This window comes from Elgaria multicarinata, chromosome 14, assembly GCF_023053635.1.
Source record: "Elgaria multicarinata webbii isolate HBS135686 ecotype San Diego chromosome 14, rElgMul1.1.pri, whole genome shotgun sequence".
Lineage (NCBI taxonomy): Eukaryota > Metazoa > Chordata > Lepidosauria > Squamata > Anguidae > Elgaria > Elgaria multicarinata.
The window spans coordinates 16709779-16724548 of record NC_086184.1 but is presented as its reverse complement, the minus strand read 5'-3'; the positions used below and the strand labels follow the sequence as shown (position 1 = coordinate 16724548).

The following is a 14770-nucleotide window of genomic DNA, read 5'->3' as shown; positions in this document are numbered from 1 at the left end:
GTCACTTGGTGTAATGGATAGACTATTGGATTTTGAATGAGGAGACCTGAGTCCAAATCCTCAGCCAGCCACGAAACTCTCTGGCTGACCTTGGACTCTCTTAGTTTAACCTTCCTCACAAGGGTGTCATGAAGATAAAATGGGGAAAGTCCTTGTGTGCCATCTGAGCTCCTTGGAGGAAAGATGGCATGAAAACATAATTAATTATTATCCAGGAAACATGGCCATTCAATGATAATTTTTTTTGCCCTGGAACTCCCATTTACATCGTAACATGCTATGGCCAACTTCTGTGGTCTCAGTGGGCCTGTTCAGATGACTCACTAAGCCATGGTTAGGCCGCTAATCCTTTTGTAGCAAATGGTTAGTGAGCAGGTTTGAACCGTGGTTATGTAGCCGCTATGGTTAGGAATGGTTCACACGACACGCTAAGCCATAATATTTAACTCAAAATGCTTCACCACCGTGGCTTAGTGTGTTGTCTGAACATGGCCAATAAGTCTTTCCAGTGATTAGCTGCTGGCACATTTTTTATTGGCAGGGACATTGGCGTTATTGGCTACCCTCCCTCCCTCAGACATTCCTCTTCCAATTGAGCTTAGCTGCGATCCTCACCATACCTGGGAGGAAATTATTCCACCCACCCACCCCGGTAACAAATCATTGTTCCCTGTTGTGTGGAATATAATAGGGTATTATATATATAGCATTACATGACATGCCAATATAGATAGATGACAGATAAATTTATTATTATCTCTCTTTTCTCTCATGACAGTATTGATGGCCTTTGCCACGTCATGTTGTTGTTGTTGTTAAATATATGTAATTTAAAACTGCCCTTTGTTATTGCAGATATCAGGGCATTGTAGACGACAATAATCCCCCAAAAGTGAAACATTAAAGTGTGAAATATCTCTTTCTTATCGCTTCTTTCTCTTCTTTTGAAGTGAAACTCTTAAATAACCCTTAGACCTTTTTAAAATTAGTTTTACACATACCAAGACCTCTCAGTTTGATTTCAGCATCGCTCAGTAGCCAGAAAAGTGTTTAGAAGCGACAGTGAACTATGTTGAAATGGGCTCTGCTGCCTACTCCCCACTGGATGTCTTTGTTCTTCTTTTCAGGCTGTGTTTCTCCGGCGCCCGCGAAGGCCACTTGCCCAGTTTGCTGTCTATGATCCATGTCAAACATTGCACCCCGATTCCAGCCCTCCTCGTCTGTGTAGGCATCACTGCTCCTGTCATATTAGCTTACATGGTCCATCAATATGTATGTCAAAGGCCTAAGCGACGGTATCAGAGAAGGGGGGGTCATAACAAAGGGATCTGTTTTATGCTGACCTTCTAAGGGTAGATTCATATTAATGGAAGCCACACAGCAGTGGCAGGAGTCCCCAGCACTTTTGAGTCAGTGGGCACATTTGGAATTGTGAGTATGTCATGGGCACTCTTACAAGATGGCTTGCCCATTCACAAAATAGCAAGTGGGCACATTTGGAATTGTGAGTATGTCGTGGGCACTTGCACAAAATGGTTTGTCCATTCACAAAATGGCTGCCAGGGTAGACATGGTCCATCACAGAACACCCATTTTCCGGAAGGCTAAAAGAAAAGTAACTTGCCCAGGAACTTAAGTGCAAGGGAGAGCTGGGGTCTCAGCTCCACAACACCAAACTACTCTTTGGAACCCACAGTTTTCTCCTATAACACCCATTTCACAGAAACCAAACTGATGAGACTTGGAGACAAGTTACTTGGCCAAGAATGTTGCATGGGGCCCAGAGGCATTCTGGGAAATAAAGATAGCTCTGGAGATTGGTGCTTCACTTTGCAGCACATTTTTAAAAAATGAAAATGAAGAGAGGCAGGGCATTTGGCAGGCACCAAGAGAAGTGTCTATGGACACAGTGGTGCCTATGGGCACCACTCGGGAGCTCCCAGGCTTAAAAGCTTACCACCTGGCACCTGTAAACTTTCATGCGAGTGCCGTGTGTCTTCCGTTCAAACTGAATCCTGGAGGAGGGTTTGTATGACTTGCCTATATGGGGAGCCACAAAGCCAGGACAGATTTAAAAGGAAACATAAGAAACTACCTTATAAGGAGTTGGACCATTGGTCTATCTAGCTGTGTTTTGTCTACTCCAGTGGCCTTCACTGGTCCAGAACTGAAACCCACCTCGAACTCAACCTGCAACATGGGATCCACTTCCATGATTTTCTCCATGCCCAACATGGCAGCAACTGCTTTGTCGTGACTCATCTGGACTGATCTCACGACCCACTTTTAGGTCATGACCCACCAGTTGAAGACCACTAGTCTATGCTATATTAAGAAATATAAGAACATAAGAAGAGCCATGCTGAATCAGATGAGGGATCCATCTAGTCCAGCATTCTGCTCATACAGTGGCCAACCAGCTGTCAACCATGAACCCACAAGCAGGACATGGTGCAATAGCACCCTCCCACCCATGTTCCCCAGCAACTGGTGCACGTAGGCTTACTGCCTCGGTTGCTGGAGGTAGCACTTAACCATCAGGATTAGTAGCCATTGATAGCCTTCTCCTCCAGGAATTTATCCACCCTCCTTTTAAAGCCATCCAAATTGGTGGCCATCACCATATCTTGGGGTAGCGAATTCCCTTTCAGAGCTCACAGAAGAGGTCTTTCTGAGCTAGGTGGGGAAGGAAGGAAGGGCTACAGGTTAAATGCAACAGTGGGTGGGTACTTTTCAAACATACGTAGGATTGTGCCCAAAGTTTACGAGTGCGGTAGAAATTCAGGAATGGCACAAAAGAACCTGAGGGCTGATTGAAACATTATGGCCCATCTAGGAAAACCCAATAAAAAACATATACATTAAAAAGTCTTGTTCTTTGCTGTCTTTTATTAATAAACGGTTTTCCTTCCAGTAATGTTTCCATTTAAAAATACACTATTTCTTTCTTTTTTTTCCTAGTGTATGGCTACTGTTGTTATCATGCTGGTTGGGGACACCTACACATTAATCAACTACGTGTCCTTTATTAACTACCTCTGCTATGGAGTGACGATAATAGGCTTGATTGTGCTACGCTGGAAGAAACCCAAAATCTTCAGACCTATCAAGGTGAAAAATATTGGGGCTGCTTGAATGACACTTCTGCAGTTGGTGGACTATGATTAGGGTCTGGGCAGGTAGGGAATGTCCCTCACATGCCATGATGCAACTGAGGAAGGCAAGGTAACAGAAGACCACTTTGGTTGCTTTCCATCTGTCAGGGATGCTTTAGGGTGGATTCCTGCACTGAGTAGGGGATTGGATTCGATGGCCTTAGAGGCCCCTTCCAACTCTTCTACCCTTCCATACTATTCTATGATTCTAAAACAACGAAGACCCTTGAAGCACCTTAGAGCCTAACAAAGAGCCAGTGTGGTGTGGTAGAGTGTTGGACTGGGGAAACCAGGGTTTTAGGGCATTTCTACATGAAGCTTTTATCACACAACTTTACCAAGGCTTCTGCTTCCAGATTCCTCACGATATTAAGATCGACTCCTTTCCACATGTTCTTTCCCCAGGGGTTTTCTTTCTCTGCCTTTCTAGATGTTTCATTATACAACCAGTAGATGGCGATATGGTGTAGCTAAAATGCCCCATCACACAAGACTCTCATTCCGCTATTTCTAAATAATACCAGACTTTCCTCTTTGAGGGGGAGACAACAAAAAATGGTTGCAAAGCATAAGAGAAGCCCTGGAGGATGATAACGCAGTATAAAGGGCCCACAAACCCCTGAGAATGAGTAATCGTGAGTGCACAATAAGAGCCTTGTGTAGAAAGGCTCCTGATGTTCACACAGCCTTGAAGCTCACCGGGTGACTTTGGGGCAGTCACTGACTCTCAGGCTAACCTACCTCACAGGGTTGTTGTTAGGATAAAATGGAGAGGAGAATGCTGTAAAACACCTTGGGTGGGAATACCCCATGAGAGCCAAGAGAATATACTGTGAAATACCCAAAGACTTCCAGACCATGGGCGGAGACGCAACATAGATGTGTCGTTTCTCGCAACCCGTGTTTACATTGTTGCTGTCCACTGCCAGACCAATTTTGCAGGTTTTTCTTGTACTTCATTCAGTGTCAGTGGGGAAAACCAGAGAGCATATTCTGTTCAGTTCATTTTTTATTGTTTTAATCATGTCGAAGAAACTGAAACCCAACTGCGCAACCAGCAGTCTTGCAATGGACGTGTGTACATTTCGGTGTGACTTTTTTAAAAAATTGTTGGATAATGTCCAGAATAAGAAACACATTCCTTCTCCCTCTCTCCCTACAACTGACATGTTTTGGAACTGGTTTTAAATGTAAGGATTTTTTAAAATGAAATTTGAATTTATATTTATTTAAAAAAATGTTAAAGGATAAATGCTTATTATGTATCATATGTAAGTCCTGCTTTTAAAAGAGGGGGAGAGAAAGTGTAGTACACTGCAAGACCATTGAACATGATTGAAGTTAAATTGACTAGATCACAAGCTGCTTGTGATCCAGTCTGAGTGAGGCTTTGAACCCGGACCCCCTCAACTGTAGTCCAACACTTTAATCTGGCCTTTCCCAGATGTGTTGGGATTGCAACTCCCATCATTCAAAGCCAGCATGAGATAGGAATGATGTGAGTTGCAGTCCCTCCACGTCTGGAGGGCACCAGCCAGGGGAATGCCATGCTAGCTCTCAGTCTTTCACAACCCCACACCTTTGATTTTGGATGAAACTAAGGGACTTAGAATGGAAATCCCTTTGCAATTTAAATTGACTAGACCAAAAGCTGCTTGTGATTCGGTCTAATCAATGCTCCCTTGACATATATGTCACAAAGGAAATTTGGATAGAAATAGCAGGCTTCTGTACACTTCCAATATTTTCTTTCCTCTTAGGTAAATCTCCTGGTTCCAATCACTTACCTGATATTTTGGGCCTTTCTCTTGATCTTCAGTTTATATTCTGAGCCGGTTGTCTGTGGAATTGGACTGATTATCATACTAACTGGAGTGCCAGTATTTTTTCTTGGAGTGTACTGGAAAAACAAACCAAAGTGTGTAAATAGGATAACAGGTAAGAAAGTTGCACACCGTGGGAAGTCAACCCATGATACTAGGACTATGGCATAAATTACATTGTTTATCCAAAGAAAATATCACAGGGTTCCAAATGGTCACAGATTTTCATCAGCCTGTTTCTGAATCCACAGTGGCGGCAGGATTTGAACTCAGGGCTTTCCAGAGCGAAGCATTCAAACCACATAGCCGCAGGGTTGCCTTAAGGCAAATAACAGCACTAGGCAAAGTCTAATACAGCTCTCTCCTTGAACACCATGTTGCTGCCTCCCACCATGCTGCTGCGTCCTCTGCCACCTGAGGCAACCACCTCACCCTGCCCAATGGGAGGGCTGGCTCTGATGCCTCCTCATGCTTTTTAATGACTTCGGCCCTTTCCCCTCTATCCTACAAGTGAAAGGAGTGGTGAGGGGGGAAGGGGGAAGGACTGCCCTTGGGAAAACTTTGGACTGTGTTTATAGGAATAGAAGGGAATCCCAGACTTCGGTGCCCCAAGGTTTTGAGCAGGCATAGGGCCATTGAATTGCACATGGCAACAGGGGCGTCAAAAGTAGGTGTGGGAAATGCATCCAGCACACACAGATTTCCAGCTGCCTGGATCATTCTTTATTCCCAAGACATTTTGATATTTAATCTATTTCAATGGGGAGAAATTCTTATATTCATCCCTAAGCACACAGGGTTTTTTTAAAAGCATCCTTCCCACATTTTTTTCCCTTGAAAAGGATAACATATCAAAATATGTTGGGGATAAAAAAACAACCCATGCATTTCCACCAGCACCCTTTAAGTATGCTCCAGAAGAAACCGACCCATTGTGGGTGTCTGTGCTGCCTGTTGCATTAGGCTGGCCCTGCATGGCCAAATTTGTCCCCAAAAAGAAACCCCATAGGAACAGAACGCTGCTTGGACCAGATCAGATGATTGTCCATCTAGTCCAGTCTTGACAAGCTGCTCTGCAGGATCTTAAGCAAAGCACTACGGCTTGATATCACATACAGTTTTCTTGTTCGAATGAATAAAAATCTGAATGAAAGGACCATTGTTGACTGAGGCCTGCCTGACTTGCAAGCCAAAATAGCTCCATCCGCCATCTTCAGTACATTTTCTCTCAGTTTTGTATTATTTTACACTATAAAACTAAGGATGTTGAGAAATCCACAACGGAACCAAATGTATTTGGGTTTTTGTGAATCCGACCAGACTAAAGCATAAAAAAATAGCATGTAGGGTTGGCCAAATGCAAATTTGCACAAATTCGGGAAATTAGAAAAAAATCCAATTCTGTCAGTGAGTGGACAACAGAATGAAAGACACCTTGACAATCTGCAAAACACAGATGGAAGGGTTTTTCAAAATTTGTCCATCCTTATATAAAACAACTGCCCATGATTTAGCACCTTCATTTTGCACCTTTGGTCTTGCAACTTACTGACATAGGAAGCAATAAACCAATTGGGATAGGTAAACTGGTGAAAATGAATATTATCGAAATGTATTTGGTAATTTGTGGTATTGAATTATATGATCGTACAACTTGATTTTACTCTCTTCTGTTGCTTAAAGACAATGTTTGTAGCTTATATACATATATATATGCTTATATAAAGCAGCATTAACAGATATTTTGCATATTATTCATCTCCACCAGTTTATTTATTTTTATTTTATTTATTTAAAACATTTGTATCCCACCCTATATCATTAGCATCTCAGGGTGGCATACAGATAAAAGCATACATTATAAAACAATACATATACACAGCTAAAAACAAATTAAACCATGAACCAAGTTAAAACAATACTTATCCCAGTTGGTTTATTAATTCTTGGTTTTGGGTTGAAATATATTTCCTGTCTGGTTTGTTTTTCTGAGTGGTATAGGGCCTGTTTGCATAATCAAATGGGTGGACTGTAACTTGTGCCAGTGGCCATTTTGAATATTCAGTATTCAATAAACAACCTTCACAGAACCCATGGCCTGTTTTAGGGTTATGCAAGGATTGTTTAACCATTACACTACCCACCCCTGCCAGGTTCGGATGACACAATAAGCCATGGTTGCAGATGGCGTTTGTGACCACTGTAGCTCGATGTAGTTTAAATAAGCTACAACGAGTCGTGGCGATTGTGCGCACCCAGTCATAGAAAGCTACCATATGCCACAGGAGATTGCTTAACCATCTGTAGTCCAATACTACTGACACGAGCCAGCAGATACTATTTCACTTCCCAGCCAAAGTTCTCTGGGCAGTTTACAGAGATTAAAAACCTTAAAAACACAGTACTATGCGTAATAAAAAACAGTTTAGCTACAAAGATATAAACAGAGCAGCCACACATGCGCGCACACACACATATATCCAAACTATATCTCATAACCTGATTAAAAAACTGTCCTATGCTGCCAAATGCCTGGGAGTAGAAGAAGTGAAGCTGGCGGACAAAAGATAACAATGTTGGTGCCAGGTGGGCCTCACTGGGGCGTTCATTCCAAAATGGTGGGGGCACCACCGAGAAGGCCTCTCCCTTGTTGCCACCGTCTGAGCCTCCCTCATCTGCAGGAGGGCCTCAGACGACGAACATAGTGTATGGGATGGTTTATGCTGGGAGAGGCACTCCATCAGGTTTTGAATGGAGCCTGGCACCTTCTGCACGCAAAGCATGAGCAGCACTGTGTCTGAGCTATAGTTTCTTCCCAACTGATAATGGCCACTCCCATCCTATTTAACGGATGACCTGGTTGTTCCTTCGTTTTAGAATCCTTGACGCATTGGGGCCAGAAGGTATGTTTTGTCATCTACCCTCAAGGGGGATCTCCAGAAGAAGAAGATGATCTACCTTTCACTCATGCCCCCCTCCCAGGAAGTGAAAAGACGTTGAAGAAATAATGATATATTTTAAATGAGAGAAGTAGATTTTGTTGTTGTTGTTGTTGTTTACATGATGATTTTTTTTTTGAAAAAGAAAAATCTTGAAAATGTGTTTTGTTTTCTGTTTGTTTTTAGAGACCCAATAGTAAAACACATACAATGAGATACACCATTTCGACCGCTCTAATAGATAGCTAGTAGCACTTCGCTCTTTTTCGTAAAAAGGAAAAAGAAGAGGCAAAATACGAGTAAAATAAAACAGAATATGCTGGTTGTTAGTTTCTGATGATGCATTTAGAGGCAGGCAGATGGTTCAGACAGTTTTGGAAAATGCATGGTTTAATGGCTTGCGCTGGTGATTTTTAAGGTCTGCCGTAGAACTTCTGGAAAGTTCCAAAATGGCGGCCTCTTTCAACACTGATAAAATAATGGAGCAGGTTTAAGAGTGATGTGAAGTCATAAGGCTCATCTAAAACAGCTATGTTGCAAATCCAGAAGTACAAAGGGTTGGATCCAGGCTAAGTTATTTAGACTTATGTTCCATTTAAATCAATGGAGCAAGTCAGTCATGACTTAAGTCCCATGTATCTCAACGGGAATTAAGCCCAGCTAACTTGGAGTACTTCCAGATGAGGCTTTTTATATGCCATCACACTTTTATTGTTCAATGACGATTCATTCAGAATTTTATTGGGGAGGGGTTTCCAGATAATGTTCGTCTTCAATTTGTAGCCTTCCTGTGTTTTCCCACCACTTCTTCTTTTTTTTTTCTTTTTTTGGTACCAGAAAAAATATGTTAAGAAAGAAAATATGGAATAGCCACACAGTGACTTTGAATTTACACTAGAAGTTCTCTGTCTGGAAGCATCCTTATTTTGGATCCAATCCATTAAGAACATTGCCCTGAGTAATGCTCCATCTGAACCTAAAAGCATGCCTGCATAGGGAGCTGCCATCTAGCAATTCTAACATGCCTTGTACATGGGAGGATCCCTCATTTTCTTTTACGAGCAAGGGAATGTTCTGTGCACACAAATCTCCATATTTGCATAAAGTACTTCTTTCCACTAAAGGTATGGGGAAACCTTTGCTCCTTTAGGGCATTGGATCATTTCCACAGAGTGCTAAGGAGGTTTTAAAGTTAATCTACAGTGAGTGGACATCAATGCCTGCTGATTGTTTTATTAAAAAAAAAAAATCAGGAAATGCTAGGCTCAAGCAACTGGTGGCCCATGGTTCAGATCTGCAGGTCCCATCTCCCAATTGCCAGCCCAGACAAAAGAAGAGTGGGGTAGCCATGGGGTTTGCTGGCAAGCCAGTGTCAGGATTCAACAGAGATCTTGGCCCATCTTCCCACTCAAAGCAGCTCTCCAGTAAAACTAAACCATAGAATAATGGCTTATTTCTGTTAGTGTGAATTACAAGACGCTGAGTTCTACCATTATGGATTTACAATAGGTGGTCCTGCACAGGTACACCATGTGCTGTCGCTGTCACGTATTTTAGGGCTTTAGGCACATGAATCCATATCTCACAGCTGCTCAACTGGCAACTGTGCTCAGGCCTATCCTCAGCCAGATGGACAGCAACTCAGGTCCGTTACTCATGGCATCTGTGACTCAATGCTGTAAATGAGATTATAAAAGGCATTATATACAAGATCTGTAACCTACTAATCAACCATGTTGATCCAGGAACCTTGCTAATATTGAATTCATATATTTGCATCCTGCACCCAGGTGTGCAATGCCTAATGTCACTCTCAACCTAAAACTGTTATATGCCCTTGCATATGCAGATCAGGATCTAATTCACATAAGCATCTATGTTAAAGCCCTTCTGTGGGATAGCCTTGTACCAAATCTCTCAGCTGCCTTACGTCCCCACCACAGGAGTCATAGGAGAACCAAGAACTCAGAGTGCAGGCCAAGTATAGTTTGAGTATGGGTTATTGTTGAATAGTGGGTTGCCATTACATGTGAACCCTGAACAATGGTTTAACCACACATGTTGTTAACAATGAACAACCAAGAGTTCACAACACAAAAACAAAGCAAGAATTCTCTTCCTGGGTTTTTCATAGATAACCACCCATAGTTAAACTATAATGCAGGGTTCACACATAACGGCAACCAATGATTCAATAACCCATAATCAACTCATACTCTGGGTTGTCGTTATGTGCAAACCAGGCCTGGGTGGTTATTCATGATGAATCCAGGAAGAGAATTCCTGCTTTGTTGTTGTGTTGTGAACTCTTGGTTGTTCATTGTTAACATGTAGTTAAACCATAGTGCAGGGTTCACATGTAATGGCAACCCACGATTCAACAATAACCCATACTCAAACTATACTTGGCTTTCACTCTGAGTTCTTGGTTCTCCTATGACTCCTGTGGTGGGGACGTAAGGCAGCTGAGAGATTTGGTACAAGGCTATCCCACAGAAGGGCTTCAACATGTTGCTCCCTCTTTGCAGCCATGTTCACATTATCATATCTTGGCTTAATAAACTGAGATATAAACAAGCATTTTACCCACATACCCAGTCTCTTCCCTCCTCCCTTTTTGGCATGCTGCAACTAACCATGGAAATCTGAATTAACCATTGTTTTCCCATTATGACCTAACCGGGAAAGTATGGTTACTAGCTTCAGAGCAAAGATCCAAAAAAGAGAGGCCTAATTTTAAGATGCTGAAAAATAGCTCTATTCTCCAAGAAGCCCAATGTGTTTTGGCCCATGGATTATTTCTGGTCTTCCTCAGGCCTATAAAGAGACAATACATTAATATATTATAAATAATATTCCACAAATACAGTGAAATCATTCACATTGCCAAGAGTGCTGGTGTTTACTTACAATTCTTAAAAAGCCTTCAGAGAACTCGGAGCTTAGTGATTGGGACATGCAATACCAGCCTTCCTCTCTTGTTCCTCAGCAAATAGTATTTAGAGGCATCCTGCCTCTGACGCTAGTGGTAATATATAGCCATCATGACTAGTAGCCAACTTATCCTCCCTGTATTTGTCTAATCCCCCTTTAAAGCCATTCAAGTTTGTGGCTATCACTACACCTTGCAATAGCGATTACACAGTTCAGCTTTGCACTGTTTGAAGAAATACTGTCTTGTGTCTATCCTGAATCTCTCGGTTTCACGTCATTGGATAACCCAAGATTCTAGCACTACGAGAAAAGGAGAGGAAAAAAACCTTCTCCCTATCCACTTTCTCTGCACTGTGCATCATTTTATGGACCTCTGTCATGTACCCCTTTTTTCCCTAAGCTAAACAACTCCAAACAGGAATGGTGTGTAGATGATGCCAGAGATATATTTACATTCTGTAGAATATTGTTCTACTGAGCATATCCAGGGTATTCGCATACACTACAAAACATAACGGAGTGTATAACCTCTGTACTGTATCTGATCCATTCTAAGGATGGTCTGGCGTCTGTTTTTCATGGTCTGCTTCATTTTGATTTGAATCACTACGATGTGTTTTCAAATTGCAAAGCAATGCAACTGCATATTGATGGAGCTCTTCACAGTTAAGACCTAACATTAATCACGAAGTGATTCGAAGGAGGGACTCTTGCATATTAAGAATATAAGAAGTGCCTTCCTGGCTGGATCAGGCTAAGGTCCATCTAGTCTAGCATTTTTTGCAAGAATCCCAAACCCAGCAGGAACAAGGTGGTCAACCCAAAATTGACCTTCGTGGACCATCATTTACCTACTGGCCCCATACCAATTCTATGCCAGAGTGTGAAAACACTGAATTTTCTCAGTAAGAAGGCAATTTCATATCTCCAAGAATCTATTAAAAGAAATCAAAACAACCAGTTTTCGGCTGCTTTGAACAACTTTTGTTACAACTATTTAAACAAACAAACAACTAGGGCTGTGATCCGCTTCTCTTCGGGTTGGAGAAGCAATAGCGAGCTGGCCTGATTCACCTCCGGAAAAGGCGGAGGCAAAGAGAGTCGGGGGGGGCTGCGGATCGAGGCAAAGAGGATCGCCTCAATCCAGAGCTCCGGACGCAGGTAAGTGGGGGGGAGGGGGACTCATCTGGCACTGCTGCCGCAGTCCCTGTGGTGACGGTGATGGAGCCAGGTAAGGGGGCAGGGAGGAGGGAGGCTTACCTGTGTCCGTCGCTGTCTTCAATTGAGGCCCCGGTTGAAGCCGGAAGTGAAGGCCAAGGCCTCTTCCGGTTTCAAGCCAGGGCCTCAATTGAAGCCTGCAACGACGGACACAGGTAAGGGGGTGGGGGTGGGGTTGGCTTGCCTGGTGGCAGCAGAGCCAGATGGGTAGATCGGCCCGAAGAGGATCGGGGCATCCGTGCACAGCCCTGCAAACAACCCTTAGTATAGTATACCATTGCATTACTAACAAGAGTACAAGTGTTCTGGTACTTTTAACTTATTGATGATTATTTTGTACTTCAGGAAATCCCCAAACGTGCCAGTACCACCTCCTCTTGTTGCTCAGTGCCCTGTTCAGCCCCATTTCGTTTGGCATAGAAGACCTACATTAGCTAATAGAGGGAGCAATGCTTTGGAAACTACTGAAGCAGCACTATCTGGTACATACTGAATTCAAAAAGGAAAGACAACTTTGGGTTATTTTTATTATTTTTCGCTTTGAACTTTAACAGAAAGATGGTTGACACATTTTAATTTCCTTGGTTAATTGTAGGGGGGGGGACAACAGATGATGCCTCTAACGTTTACAATAAAAAGTATTTTGCTGATACAGCACACTCCAATTTATACCATTCCTGCTTAATTCACACAGCCACTTCAGTACTTCCAAAACCCAGAAACTATTTCTAATCTCATTTAACTTTAAGAGATGCAAGTTAAAAGTTTTGAGTCTTTTCAGGCACTGTGGACCAGTTTCCACGCATGGGACCATTCAGTTATCACTGCTCCGCACTGCCCTTAGCTCTCTCTCTCTCTCTTTGTTTCACACTGAATGCTGGTGAGGCGTTTGGTTACATTGTTAAAAGCGATCAGCACTCTGCAAAGTAGCTGTTAACTGTTATGTTGGCTGCAATCCAGTGCACAGTCAAGCGTGCTCAAACCCCACTGATTGCCACGAGCTTACTACACATAAAACAGTGCAACATATTGTGGCCCCAGAAATTAAGCAGTGAATGCACTAAAGGGAGAATTAAAAAGGTGGCAGGAAATATCATAATGAATGATTACAGCGCACTTGAGGCCAATGCAGCGATTACTGGAATGCCCTGGGAGACGCGTTCCCCCACCTCATGACTCGATCCTATGCTTCTCCAGTAACTTCCCAGGGTAAGGCAACATCTCATGCTATTGCTCAATGACAGAGCATGTGCTTTACATGTTAAAAGCCTCCACCGAAAAGGATTTCAAGTAGCAGAGCTAGGAAGACTTCCGCCTAAATCCTTGGAGGGCTGCTGCTGTTACTCAGAAGGTACCATGCTAGGCTAGATGGACCAATCATCTGACTCAGTGTAAGGTGTGTTCATGTATTGCTCCTTCCAAGGTAGCTGAGGAAACGGCCAGGCAAGTTCCCCAATCTGCCTGATTGCTTCTGAGTGTCTGGAGATGTTACTGGCGCAGCCTTAGATTCAACCAGGGGAAGGGATGAAGCAAGGGACAACTACACTGTTCTAAGAAGACGCCCATGATCAGGGAACTCTAAAGGGTTTTTTTTTTATGGTCATATTGGAACAGCACAAGACCATCCATAGTAAATGGCTTCTGCTGCACTCCAGCGGGGCCGTTGTGTTCAAACAACAGCAGTCACAATATTTTCTTTATTTTAAAAAATATGTTTTTTAAAAAGCAAAAGGCACCAATCTGCACACAGTACATAGAGCCTACACAATACCCGCCTTCAAGATAACGATGGTTAACTTCAACAGAATAGATACCATTGTAAAAAAAAAAAAAGAGAGAGAGAAGTAAAATAAAATCCAGCAGTTCTAAGATTCTCGTGTTCAGGCCATGACTTTGCCATTTTAACCTACACCAGTGGCTTCCAAACATCCTATTTCACAAAACTGTTTCAATACCATCTTGCTCGTCATGGAACCCGTGCACATGGGAGAGGATTCCTAGTAATTTTGAAGGTGCAATATCAGGTCGTGTAGGACCTGAATGTGACTTCAAAATTCCCCTTAGAATACACCCAAACTTACTCTGCATATGAAAGATGAGTCATGATTGACAAACAGGCCCAGTTCAGTTGGGAACAAGTTTTGGCGAGCGTTGGGCTGGCGTGCTTCCCCCTCACTTCTCCTTTCACACTCACAAGGAAGAGATTAGAAGAAGAAAAAAACTTGCTTTCCATTTTAACTATCCATAATTCCCCATGTTGACTGAATTTGGGAAGCTGTGGTCTGTTTAAATTCCAATTAATGAGAACAGACCAAGACCAAACCATGGTTTTAGATCCCTGTTTGTTCACTAACTAGAGTTTAGACAAACCACAGTTCCCCCAGTTCAAATGCCATAGGGAACTTGGTTTGTTTAAACTCAGAAGTGGATGCTTCCAATCTCCACCTCTGGAGCACGAAGGGGGAAAGTGCATGAGCCCAAGGCTCATGCAAGGGTCATTTATATAGCAGGAAGTTATTGTTCCCATGTCTGAACTAGGCCACTGTCTTTCAGACAAGCTTCCGTGCCATTGCTGACCTTCTCACTGCTTAACTCCAGATAAACTTCTGAGGAAGCACACAGTTCTCCAGAACCCAGTTTGAAAACCACGGATGGTACTCTATGCACTTGACACCCCACTGCTCCCAGCACGAACATTTGT

The 14770-nt window shown here is 42.8% G+C and overlaps 1 protein-coding gene across 2 annotated transcripts in view; it reads left to right on the top strand.

The window, feature by feature from the left end:
• Positions 1–8076, top strand: part of SLC7A10 (solute carrier family 7 member 10) — a 54545-nt gene extending 46469 nt beyond the window's left edge. For both annotated transcript variants that reach the window (XM_063141510.1, XM_063141509.1), the window contains 4 exons: positions 1128–1224; positions 2962–3111; positions 4916–5093; positions 7856–8076. In XM_063141510.1, coding sequence (XP_062997580.1) covers positions 1128–1224; positions 2962–3111; positions 4916–5093; positions 7856–7986 — 556 coding nt within the window. In that variant the 3' untranslated portion in view covers positions 7987–8076. The remainder of the gene's footprint in view (positions 1–1127; positions 1225–2961; positions 3112–4915; positions 5094–7855) is intronic.
• The last annotated feature ends 6694 nt before the right edge of the window (positions 8077–14770 follow it).